The sequence below is a fragment of the Oncorhynchus gorbuscha genome, linkage group LG22, assembly GCF_021184085.1.
Source record: "Oncorhynchus gorbuscha isolate QuinsamMale2020 ecotype Even-year linkage group LG22, OgorEven_v1.0, whole genome shotgun sequence".
NCBI classification, from domain to species: domain Eukaryota; kingdom Metazoa; phylum Chordata; class Actinopteri; order Salmoniformes; family Salmonidae; genus Oncorhynchus; species Oncorhynchus gorbuscha.
In genome coordinates, this window is record NC_060194.1 from 1,641,742 (window position 1) to 1,653,676 (window position 11,935).

General features: G+C 45.1%; 1 protein-coding gene across 1 annotated transcript in view; it reads right to left on the reverse strand.

Moving 5' to 3' along the window:
* saga (S-antigen; retina and pineal gland (arrestin) a) overlaps window positions 1-11,785 on the reverse strand; it is a gene marked incomplete at its 5' end in the record, with an annotated part of 20,602 nt that extends 8,817 nt beyond the window's left edge. The window contains 7 exons of the mRNA XM_046322691.1: window positions 6,748-6,885; window positions 7,045-7,117; window positions 7,544-7,628; window positions 9,681-9,816; window positions 10,650-10,717; window positions 11,161-11,220; window positions 11,525-11,785. Coding sequence (XP_046178647.1) covers window positions 6,748-6,885; window positions 7,045-7,117; window positions 7,544-7,628; window positions 9,681-9,816; window positions 10,650-10,717; window positions 11,161-11,220; window positions 11,525-11,785 — 821 coding nt within the window. The remainder of the gene's footprint in view (window positions 1-6,747; window positions 6,886-7,044; window positions 7,118-7,543; window positions 7,629-9,680; window positions 9,817-10,649; window positions 10,718-11,160; window positions 11,221-11,524) is intronic.
* Between the last annotated feature and the right edge of the window lie 150 nt (window positions 11,786-11,935).

Genomic DNA, 11,935 nt, shown 5'->3' on the forward strand with positions numbered 1-11,935 from the left:
GTGAATGCACCAATTTGTAAGTCGCTCTGGATAAAAGCGTCTGCTAAATGACTTAAATGTAAATGTAAATGAGTACAGTATATACATATGAGATGAGTAATGTAGGATATGTAAACAAGATGCAGTAGATGATATAGAGGACAGTATATACATATGAGATGAGTAATGTAGGGTATGTAAACAAGATGCAGTAGGTGGTATAGAGTACAGTATATACATATGAGATGAGTAATGTAGGGTATGTAAACAAGATGCAGTAGATGGTATAGAGTACAGTATATACATATGAGATGGGTAATGTAGGGTATGTAAACAAGATGCAGTAGATGGTATAGAGTACAGTATATACATATGAGATGAGTAATGTAGGGTATGTAAACAAGATGCAGTAGATGGTATAGAGTACAGTATATACATATGAGATGGGTAATACATATAAACAAGATGATAGATGGTATAATACAGTATATACATATGAGATGGGTAATGTAGGGTATGTAAACAAGATGCAGTAGATGGTATAGAGTACAGTATATACATATGAGATGGGTAATGTAGGGTATGTAAACATTATATAAAGTGGCATTGTTTAAGGTGGCTAGTGATACATTTATAACATCCAATTTTCCATTATTAAAGTGGCTGGAGTTGAGTCAGTATGTTGGCAGCCACTCAATGTTAGTGATGGCTGTTTAACAGTCTGATGGCCTTGAGATAGAAGCCGTTTTTCAGTCTCTCTGTCCCAGCTTTGATGCACCTGTACTGACCTCGCCTTCTGGATGATTGGCGGGATGAACAGGCAGTGGCTCAGGTGGTTGTTGTCATTGATGATCTTTTTGGCACCTTACGGTTATGGGCGGAGCAGTTGCCGTACCAGGCGGTGATACAGACCGACAGGATGCTCTCGATTGTGCATCTGTAAAAGTTTGTGAGTGTTTTTGGTGACAAGCCAAATTTCTTCAGCCTCCTGAGGTTGAAGAGGCGCTGCTGCGCCTTCTTCACCAAGCTGTCTGTGTGGGTGGACCAATTCAGTTTGTCTGTGATGTGTACTCCGAGAAACGTAAAACTTTCCACCCTCTCCACTACTGTCCCGTCGATGTGGATAGAGGGCTGCTCCCTCTGCTGTCTCCTGAAGTCCACAATCATCTCCTTAGTTTTGTTGACGTTGAGTGTGAGGTTATTTTCCGGACACCACACTCCGAGGGCCCCCACCTCCTCCCTGTAGGCCGTCTCGTCGTTGTTGGTAATCAAGCCTACCACTGTAGAGTCGTCTGCAAACTTGATGATTGAGTTGGAGGCGTGCATGGCCACGCAGTCGTGGGTGAACAGGGAGTACAGGAGAGGGCTGAGAATGCACCCTTGTGGGGCCCCAGTGAAGAGGATCAGCGGGGTGGAGATGTTGTTACCTACCCAGTGTGCAGTGTGATTGCAATTGCGTCGTCTGTGGACCTAAGCAAATTGGAGTGGGTCTAGGGTGTCAGGTAGGGTGGAGGTGATATGGTCCTTGACTAGTCTTTCAAAGCACTTCATGATGACGGAAGTGAATGCTACGGGGCGGTAGTCATTTACCTCAGTTACCTTAGCTTTCTTGGGAACAGGAACAATGGTGGCCCTCTTGAAGCATATGGGAACAGCAAACTGGGATATGGATTGATTGAATATGTCCGCAACCACACCAGCCAGTCTGGGCCTGCAGCCTTGCGAGGGTTAACGTGTTTAAATGTTTTACTCATGTTGGCTGCAGTGAAGGAGAGCCCGCAGGTTTTGGTAGCGGGCCGTGTCAGTGGCACTGTATTGTCCTCAAAGCGAGCAAAGAAGTTGTTTAGTCTGCCTGGGAGCAAGACATTGTGGTGCAAGACGGGGCTGGTTTTCTTTTTGTAGTCCGTGATTGACTGTAGACTGACTGTAGATCCTGCCACATGCCTCTCGTGTTTGAGCCGTTGAATTGCGACTCTACTTTGTCTCTATACTGAAGCTCTTTTGATTGCCTTGCGGAGGGAATAGCTACACTGTTTGTATTCGGTCATGTTTCCGGTCACCTTGCCCTGATTAAAAGCAGTGGTTCGCACTTTCAGGTTTGCGCAAATGCTGCCATCAATCCATGGTTTCTGTTTGGGGAATGTTTTAATAGCACTTGCTAATAAACTCGCTCACCGAATCAGCGTATTCATCATTGTTGTTGTTCGACACTATGTGGAACATATCCCAGTCCATGTAATCGAAGCAATCTTGAAGTGTGGAATCCGATTGGTCCGACCAGCGTTGAACAGACCTGAGCGCGGGTGCTTCCTGTTTTAGTTTCTGTCTTTTGGCTGGGAGCAACATTATGAAGTCGTGTTCAGATTTTCCAAAAGGAGGGCGGGGGAGGGCCTTATATGCGCCACGGAAGTTAGAATAACATTGATCCAGGGTTTTGACAGCCCTGGTTGCGCAATCGATACGCTGATAGAATTTAGGGAGCCTTGTTTTCAGAATAGCCTTGTTAAAATCCCCAGCTACAATAAATGCATCCTCAGGATATGTGGTTTCCAGTTTACATAGAGTCGAATGAAGTTATTTTAGGGCTGTCGATGTGTCTGCTTGGGGGGGAATATACACGACTGTGATTATGATCGAAGTGAATTCTCTTGGTAGATAATGTGGTCGGCATTTGATTGTGAGGAATTCTAAATCTAAATTCTAAGTCAGGGGAGCAAAAGGATTTGAGTTCTTGTATGTTGTTATGATCACACCACGTCTCGTTAATCATAAGGCATACAGCCCCTTCTTCTTCTTACCAGAGAGATGCTTGTTTCTGAAGGCGCAATGCGTGAAGAAGCCAGGTGGCTGTACCGACTCCGATAGCGTGTCTCGAGTTTCCGTGAAACAAAGAACGTTACAGTCTCTGATGTCTTTCTGGAAGGCAACCCTTGCTCGGATTTAGTCTACTTTGTTGTCAAGAGACTGGACATTGGCGAGTAGTATGCTCGGGAGCAGTGCACAATGTGCCCGTCTACGGAGCCTGACCAGAAGACCACTCCGTCTGCCCCTTCTACGGCGCCGTTGTTTGGGTCGCTGGCTGGGATCCACCCCTTCTTCAACAGATGTGTGGAGTTGCTAGATAATGGCTGGATATTCAGGAACTGGAACATGCTGTCGATCCACTGTCCTGGGTGGTGGGCTAAACAGAGGATCAGCTTTGGGAAGCATGCAACAATTTCAAAGATTTTACCGTGTTCCAGTTCATATAAGAAAATCAGTGAAATGATTCCTATGGATTTCACATGTCGTAATGTTGGTGAGTTGACGTTGCTCTTATATCCAATAGTTCCTCCCAACTGTGTGTAATAAAACCTAAGATTTCCTGGGGTAACAATGTATTGGCGGGAACTGGAAATAACACATCCAGAGCATCCCAAACATGCTCAAAAAAGGCCATGGAAAATACTGTATAGTCTCTCTGGTGAGTCTCATGGAAGAACTGGGCTGTCTGTCTTTGTGACTCTCATTATCTGTTGCTCTGCTGCGCTCTGTGCATTCAAATGGGATATCACTCACCACCATTACCTTGGATTCCCCTCAGGACTGTTCCCCTGTTCTACTCAGCCAACTCATCTGAGCTTCTCATCTGAGCTTCCTCGGTTCTGCACTCCCCATTTCTCTGTGTTCAATAAACATTTTTGTGCATTCATTCTGGCTTCCTCTTCTGAGTCCGCTCTAGGGTCCCCCCCCCCCCTTCGCTCATCGTAACATTGTAGTGCCTTGGGGTTGGAGGCCGAGCAGTTGCCATTCTAGGCAGTGATGCTCAGCTGTTGCAGCTGTAGAACCTTTTGAGGATCTGAGTACCCATGCCAAATCTTTTCAGTCTCCTGAGGGGGAATGGGTTTTGTCGTGCCCTCATCACGACTGTCTTGGTGTGCTTGGACCATGTTAGTTTGTTTGTGATGTGGACACCCAGTAACTTGAAGCTCTCAACCTGCTCCACTGCAGCCCTGTCGATGAGGATGGGAACGCGCTCGGTCATCTTTTTCATCTTTTTCCTGTAGTCCACAATCATCTCCTTTGTCTTGATCACGTTGAGGGAGAGGTTGTTATTCTGGCACCACACGAACAGGTCTCTGACCTCCCTATAGGCTTGTCTTGTTGTTGTCGGTGATCAGGCCTACCACTGTTGTGGCAAATGTAATGATGGTGTTGGAGTCGTGCCTGGCCGTGCAATCATGAGTGAACAGGGAGTACAGGGAGGACTGAGCACGGCCCATCAGGAAGTCCAGGAACCAGTTGCAGAGGGAGGTGTTTAGTCCCAGGGTCCTTATTGATGAGCTTTGAGGGCACTATGGTGTTGGACGCTGAGCTTTAGTCAATGAACAGCATTCTCACATAGGTGTTCCTTTTGTCCAGGTGGGAAAGGGCAGTGTGGAGTGCAATGGAAATTGCATCATCTGTGAATCTGTTGGGGTGGTATGCAAATTGGAGTGGGTCTTGTGTTTCTGGGATGATGGTGTAGATGTGAGCGATGACCAGCCTTTCAAGGCACTTCATGGCTACAGACATGAGTGCTACGGATCGGTAGTCATTTAGGCAGGTTACTTTAGTGTTCTTGATCACACAGTCTTCAGGAACAGCTGGTGCTCTCATGCATGTTTCAATATTATTTGCCTCAAGGCGAGCATAGAAGTTTAGCTCATCTGGTAGGCTCGTGTCACTGGGCAGCTCTCGGCTGTGCTTCCCTTTGTAGTCTACAAAGAATACAGATGAAAACTCTCGGTAGGTAATGTGGTCTACAGCTTATGATGAGATACTCTACCTCAGGCAAGCAATAGCTCGAGACTTCCTTAGATATCGTGCACCAGCTGTTTACAAAAATACCTAGACCGGCCGCCCCTTGTCTTACCAGATCACACCACTGATCTATCCTGCTAGTACAGTGTATAACCAGCCAGCTGTACGTTGATTTTGTCGTCGTTCAGCCCCGACTCCATGAAGCATAAGATGTTCATTTTTAAATGTCCCGTTTCTAGTTTAATCTTGCCAGTAACTCGTCTATTTTATTGTCCAAAGATTTCACATTTGCTAGCAGAATGGAGGGAAGTGGGGGTTTATTAAATCGGGAAGTGGGGGTTTATTAAATCGGGAAGTGGGGGTTTATTCAATCGGGAAGTGGGGGTTTATTCAATCGGGAAGTGGGGGTTTATTAAATCGGGAAGTGGGGGTTTATTAAATCGGGAAGTGGGGGTTTATTCAATCGGGAAGTGGGGGTTTATTCAATCGGGAAGTGGGGGTTTATTCAATCGGGAAGTGGGGTTTATTAAATCGGGAAGTGGGGGTTTATTAAATCGGGAAGTGGGGGTTTATTAAATCGGGAAGTGGGGGTTTATTAAATCGGGAAGTGGGGGTTTATTCAATCGGGAAGTGGGGGTTTATTCAATCGGGAAGTGGGGGTTTATTCAATCGGGAAGTCGGGAAGGGGGTTTATTCAATCGGGAAGTGGGGGTTTATTCAATCGGGAAGTGGGGTTTATTCAATCGGGAAGTGGGGGCTTATTCAATCGGGAAGTGGGGGTTTATTCAATCGGGAAGTGGGGGTTTATTCAATCGGGAAGTGGGGGTTTATTCAATCGGGAAGTGAGGGTTTATTCAATCGGGAAGTGGGGGCTTATTCGATTACACCCTCCCTCAAAACTTGAGAATTCTGTAGCATTGTATTGTTTATGGTAGAGAAATGAACATCTGTAGCATTGTATTGTTTATGGTAGAGAAATGAACATCTGTAGCATTGTATTGTTTATGGTAGAGAAATTAACATCTGTGGCATTGTATTGTTTGCCAAAACTGCACATTTTAGAGTGGCCTTTTCTTGTCCACAAGCTGCACTTGTGTAACGATCATGCGGTTTAATCAGCTTCTTGATATGCCACACCTGTCCAGGTGGATGGATTATCCTGTGTAATGATCACCTGTCAGGTGGATGGATTATCTTGTGTAATGATCACCTGTCAGGTGGATGGATTATCTTGTGTAATGATCACCTGTCCAGGTGGATGGTTTATCTTGTGTAATGATCACCTGTCAGGTGGATGGATTATCTTGTGTAATGATCACCTGTCCAGGTGGATGGTTTATCTTGTGTAATGATCATGCTGTTTAATCAGCTTCTTGATATACCACACCTGTCAGGTGGATGGATTATCTTGTGTAATGATCACCTGTCAGGTGGATGGATTATCTTGTGTAATGATCACCTGTCCAGGTGGATGGTTTATCTTGTGTAATGATCATGCTGTTTAATCAGCTTCTTGATATGCCACACCTGTCCAGGTGGATGGTTTATCTTGTGTAATGATCACCTGTCCAGGTGGATGGTTTATCTTGTGTAATGATCACCTGTCAGGTGGATGGATTATCTTGTGTAATGATCATGCGGTTTAATCAGCTTCTTGTATAATCATCAGCACAGCTGGATATTTTTTGTGTTTTGAGAACACACGACCAGAACGAGTGTTCTGGGAACTTTCACAGAACCAATTTTGGTTTGCTGGGATGTCTGTTCTACACAATATAATTAAATGTTACATAGTCGTGTTCAGTAGGCACAAACGAATGAAAATGTTGCGAAAATGTAAAGGGGAGGTACTATTAGAACTTGTCCAGTAAGAATCGTTTCTCATTTTCCAAATGTTTTGCTTTTTGTCCTAATGAACACGACCCAGATTGGACTCCAGCATCACCACTTGTTTTACTAGCTGGCGATGACTGACGGGATACTCACATGCTAGACGAGGCCAGATTCGTGTCTTCATGCTTCAACTTGCCATCGAGAGCTATGCCCCGCCTCTCCCGGTTGCAGACCAATAGGGGAGTGAGGGTGTACACTTTCTTCAGGCTTGCACCAGCAGCAACAGCATCCCTAGACCAATGGGAGAGTCCGAGTTAGACATGTTGGGGTGCTTTCCAGGTTGTATGTATTGCAGTCACACTGCATAGCTGATTCTAATGATTCAAATATAATTTCCATTGTGGTTTAGTGCAGTTTAAACATGTGTTCATTCAAAGGCTGGATGCTTACCCAGATTCCTCTAAGGCCACTGCCCTCACGTAGCTGTCATTGGAATACAACACCACAGTGGCCACCTGGTCCACTGAGAAATAATATATAGAGATAGAACGAGTATGACATCTCCAGTCACGTTTTGAAAACAAACTTTTAGGGCTGAAGGAGTCAGGCTTCAAAACATTTTTACATTGACATTTTATCAGACATTCTTATCCAGACTTACAGTACTGAGTTCTTCATACTGGTACAAACACATAACCCTAGCGCTGCAAGTGCCATACTCTACCAACTGAGCCGCACAGGACACATAAAGTCTTTTATAATGCCTAAATAGATACTTCACAAATCATGTAGCAATATAATAAGGGAGAGATGTTGTGTTCTTACATCTGGGGCTTTTGCAAATTGGGGGGTACTGCTTTTTACAGTTTTGATATAATATATAATATAGAGTCTTGTTCTCATATGTGTCCGTTTGGAAAGTTTGCCACACGTGCTGGTCTTTCCTTACCAGAGACAATGATGTTCTTCACATTCTTGTTGGAGCTGTTTGTGACGTTGACACACACATTAATGGGCTCTCCGTGGTAGTAGATCTGCAAGGGAAATAATGTCAGAGAGGAGGGCTCCGTGGTAGTAGATCTGCAAGGGAAATAATGTCAGAGAGGAGGGCTCCGTGGTAGTAGATCTGCAAGGGAAATAATGTCAGAGAGGAGGGCTCCGTGGTAGTAGATCTGCAAGGGAAATAATGTCAGAGAGGAGGGCTCCGTGGTAGTAGATCTGCAAGGGAAATAATGTCAGAGAGGAGGGCTCCGTGGTAGTAGATCTGCAAGGGAAATAATGTCGGAGAGGAGGGCTCCGTGGTAGTAGATCTGCTAGGGAAATAATGTCAGAGAAGAGGGCTCCCTGTGGCAGCCATTTTGTTTCTTGTGGCCATATGACCATATGAAACGCTCTGAAAGAATCCCAGGCATTGTCGAAGGTCCGTAAATAACATGTATACCAGCAATGTTTGAAATGTTGGACCCCATTGAACAAGCCCCAGCACATGCAAAAGCTGGGGTAGTGTGTATCAAGCTTCTCAGAGTGCTGATCTAGGATCAGTTTTTCATTTTAGATCACAGTGAAAAAGATAACATGACAGGGGGGGACCTGATCCTATATAAGAAATCCTACTCTCAATACATACGACCGCTGGTCCCACTTTCATTAAACACTGTATACAGTGCATTAGGGGAAGTATTCAGACCACTTGACTTTTTCAACATATTGTTATGTTACCGCCCTATTCTAAAATGTATTAAATCACTTTTTTCCCTTATCAGTCCACACACAATAGACCACAATGACAAAGCAAAAACTGTTTTTTAGAAATTTGTGTAAATGTTTTACGAATAAAAACATGCAATATCATTTAATACATAAGTATTCAGACCCTTTACTCAGTACTTTGTTGAAGCACCTTTGGCAGCGATTACAGTCTTGAGTGTTCTTGAGTTTGAAGCTACAAGCTTGGAACACCTGATTTGGGGAGTTTCTCCTATTTCTTCTCTGCAGATCCTCTCAAGCTCTGTCAGGTTGGATGGGGAGCATCACCTCACAGCTATTTTTAGGGTCTCTCCAGAGATGTTCTATCGGGTTCAAGTCCAGGCTCTAGCTGGGTGACTCAAGGACATTCAGAGACTTGTCCCAAACCCTCTCCTGCGTTGTCTTTGCTGTGTGCTTAGGATCATTGTCACTGAGCGCTCTGGAGTCAGTTTTCATCAAGGATCTCTCTGTACTTTGGGTTGCTCATCATTCCCTCGATCCTGACTAGTCTCCCAGTCCCCGCTGATGAAAAACATCCCCATAGCATGATGCTGCCACCACCATGCTTCCCCGTAGGGATGGTGCCAGGTGTCTTCCAGGTGCAATGCTTGACATTCAGGCAAAAGAGTTCAATCTTGGTTTTATCAGACCAGAGAATATTGTTTCTTATTGTCCTTAGAGTCCTTTGGTGCCTTTTGGCAAACTCCAAGCGGGCTGTCATGTGCCTTTCACTGAGGAGTGGATTATGTCCGGCCACTCTACCATAAAGGCCTGATTGGCGAAGTGCTGCAGAGATGGTTGTCCTTCTGGAAGTTTCTCCCATCTCCACAGAAGAAATCTGGAGCTCTGTTAGAGTGACCATCGGCTACTTGGTCACCTCCCTGACCAACGCCCTTCTCCCCAATTTGCTTAGTTTGGCCGGGCGGCCAGCTCTAGGAAGAGACTTGGTGGTTCCAAACTTCTTCCATTTACGAATGATTGAGGGCCACTGTGTTCTTGGGGACCTTCAATGCTGCATAAATGTTTTGGTACCCTTTCCCAGATCTGTCCCTCAACACAATCCTGTCTCAGAGCTGTACGGACAATTCCTTCGACCTCATGGCTTGGTTTTTGTTCTGACATGTGCTGTTAACTGTGGGACCTTATATAGACAGGTGTGTGCGGAAAAACAATTTAATCCATTTTAGAACAAGGTTGTAAATGTAAGAAAATGTGTAAAAAAGGAAAGGGGTCTGAATACTTTCTGAATGCACTGTAGATGCTTCACTAGTCATTTACGAGCAAATGCATCAAATCTAAGGCCAGTGATGTGTTGTTAACTCTAATGGTATCCTACCCACCTCCTTGTCAAGACTCGCCTCCAGGTGCAGGGGCTTGTCGGACATGACAAACTCACGGGTGGTCTTCACGGAGGGGGCCGTCCCGCTATTCTCCGGGGCATACTGCAGCTTCCGGATCATCAGATGCACGGTACTCCTATAGAGGAAGGGAGATAGGGAGAGGAAGGGAGATAGGGAGATAGGGAGATAGGGAGAGGAAGGGAGATAGGGAGAGGAAGGGAGATAGGGAGAGGAAGGGAGATAGGGAGAGGAAGGGAGATAGGGAGATAGGGAGATAGGGAGAGGAAGGGAGATAGGGAGAGGAAGGGCGATAGGGAGAGGAAGGCAGGGAATGGGTGAGATAGAACCATTGTTGTGGAATATGTTAGGTAGTTTAGACAGCACGCTACAGCCCACTACCAATTCCACACTCCATTCCCTAAGGGAACCATGTCCAGGTGCAGAGCCTGGTTGATAAGGAAACAGGTGCTGACAATTATGTGATTGTCACTGACCCAGCTGGAGGGGCCGTGAAGCTGTTGGTTTAGTTTGGTGCCTTTTGTTTCTTTTTGTGTCTTTTGTATTTTTCCTTTTCTACATATTTCTGTTTTGTCACCAACAGAACAAATAATCGTCCGCTTGGACTGGCCGACCAAGAGATCAAGAAGGAGCTGGCCCTTTGCCTAAAGGAAAATGGCGTCTCCCTGGGCACATGTGCATCCAACATGGTCCTCAAACGCTGATTTCTCACAAAAATGCACACATTCATTCAAGTTACAGACCATGTAACTAGGCCTAGGACCCCTAAACAAAGCAAGTGCAACAACATCGGAAGGCTAGTTATTGGTTTCGTGACACCATCCAGCAACGTTTGTTGTGATATAGAGCCACAACCGGCTAGTTCTCTTATTAAAGCAGCTCTCCAGGGCCGATGGTGGAGACTTGGGGTTAGGAATGGGGGTTATTTGGGACAGAGAAAACTCCACTGACCGTTTGCGAACTTTGGCCTCCTGGCTCTCCGCACTGAAGGCCTTGACTTCAAACTCCACGACACATTGCTACCAAGACAACAACAGAACACAATCAGAGATAGATTGCTACCAAGACCAACAACAGAGCTCACAGTCAGAGATAGATTGCTACCAAGACCACAACAGAGCTCACAGTCAGAGATAGATTGCTACCAAGACAACAACAGAGCTCACAGTCAGAGATAGATTGCTACCAAGACAACAACAGAGCTCACAATCAGAGATAGATTGCTACCAAGACAACAACAGAGCTCACAATCAGAGATAGATTGCTACCAAGACAACAACACAGCTCACAGTCAGAGACAGATTTTTCTTACTTTTTAGATTATATGAACCATATACGTCAATCATCACAATATACTCTGAATACAAAATACAGTGTATACATTTCAAATATAACGAACAAATATAACATAATAAAATGATGCAATGTAAGAGACAACCAGGTCAAGGTTCACGATCCTTACCTTCCCAGAATCATTAGGGCCAGGCTGCAAACCCACTGAACAAGGCAGGTTATCAGGGAACTGAAACACACACACACACACACACACACACACAAATGTAATTAAGATGAACAAGAGGCGTGTGTGTGTGTGTGTGTGTGTGTGTGTGTGTGTGTGTGTGTGTGTGTGTGTGTGTGTGTGTGTGTGTGTGTGTGTGTGTGTGTGTGTGTGTGTGTGTGTGTGTGTGTGTGTGTGTGTGTGTGTGTTTGCGCATAATGAGGCGAGTGGGCCTATGTGAGTTTTGTGTTTTCCTTGACATGTATATGTGTTTGTAATTTGCGCGTACAATAAAATGTTGGTATCTCTTGAGGTTCTTGGCCCTCACCTCGAAAAAGAAAGGGAAGGCATTGTCTCCCAGTTTGCGCAGCAGTTTGCCCTGCATCTTGGTGTGTGTGGACTGTTCCTTGTCCTGTATGGGCGGATACACCTGGCGGATGGCTATGTAGATCTCCCTACGGAAGGCAATTCCCATCACGTCCATATCTTCACGACCGTACCGGAACGTGCAGGACAGCTGGACGAACGCTAGGGGGGGGCAAAAATATATGATTACATCAAGTACTGCTATTTTCAATAGCTTCCCAATAAAAGTTGAAGTAAAAGCAATTTATTTCATAAGTTGTTTGAAAAAAAAGTTGTATTCATTTGAATTCAGATCACTTTCTGAACTGACTGCCTTCAAATAAAATGGAGCCCAATTACCCTGTTCCACACACACAAGCACATACACTTGCCC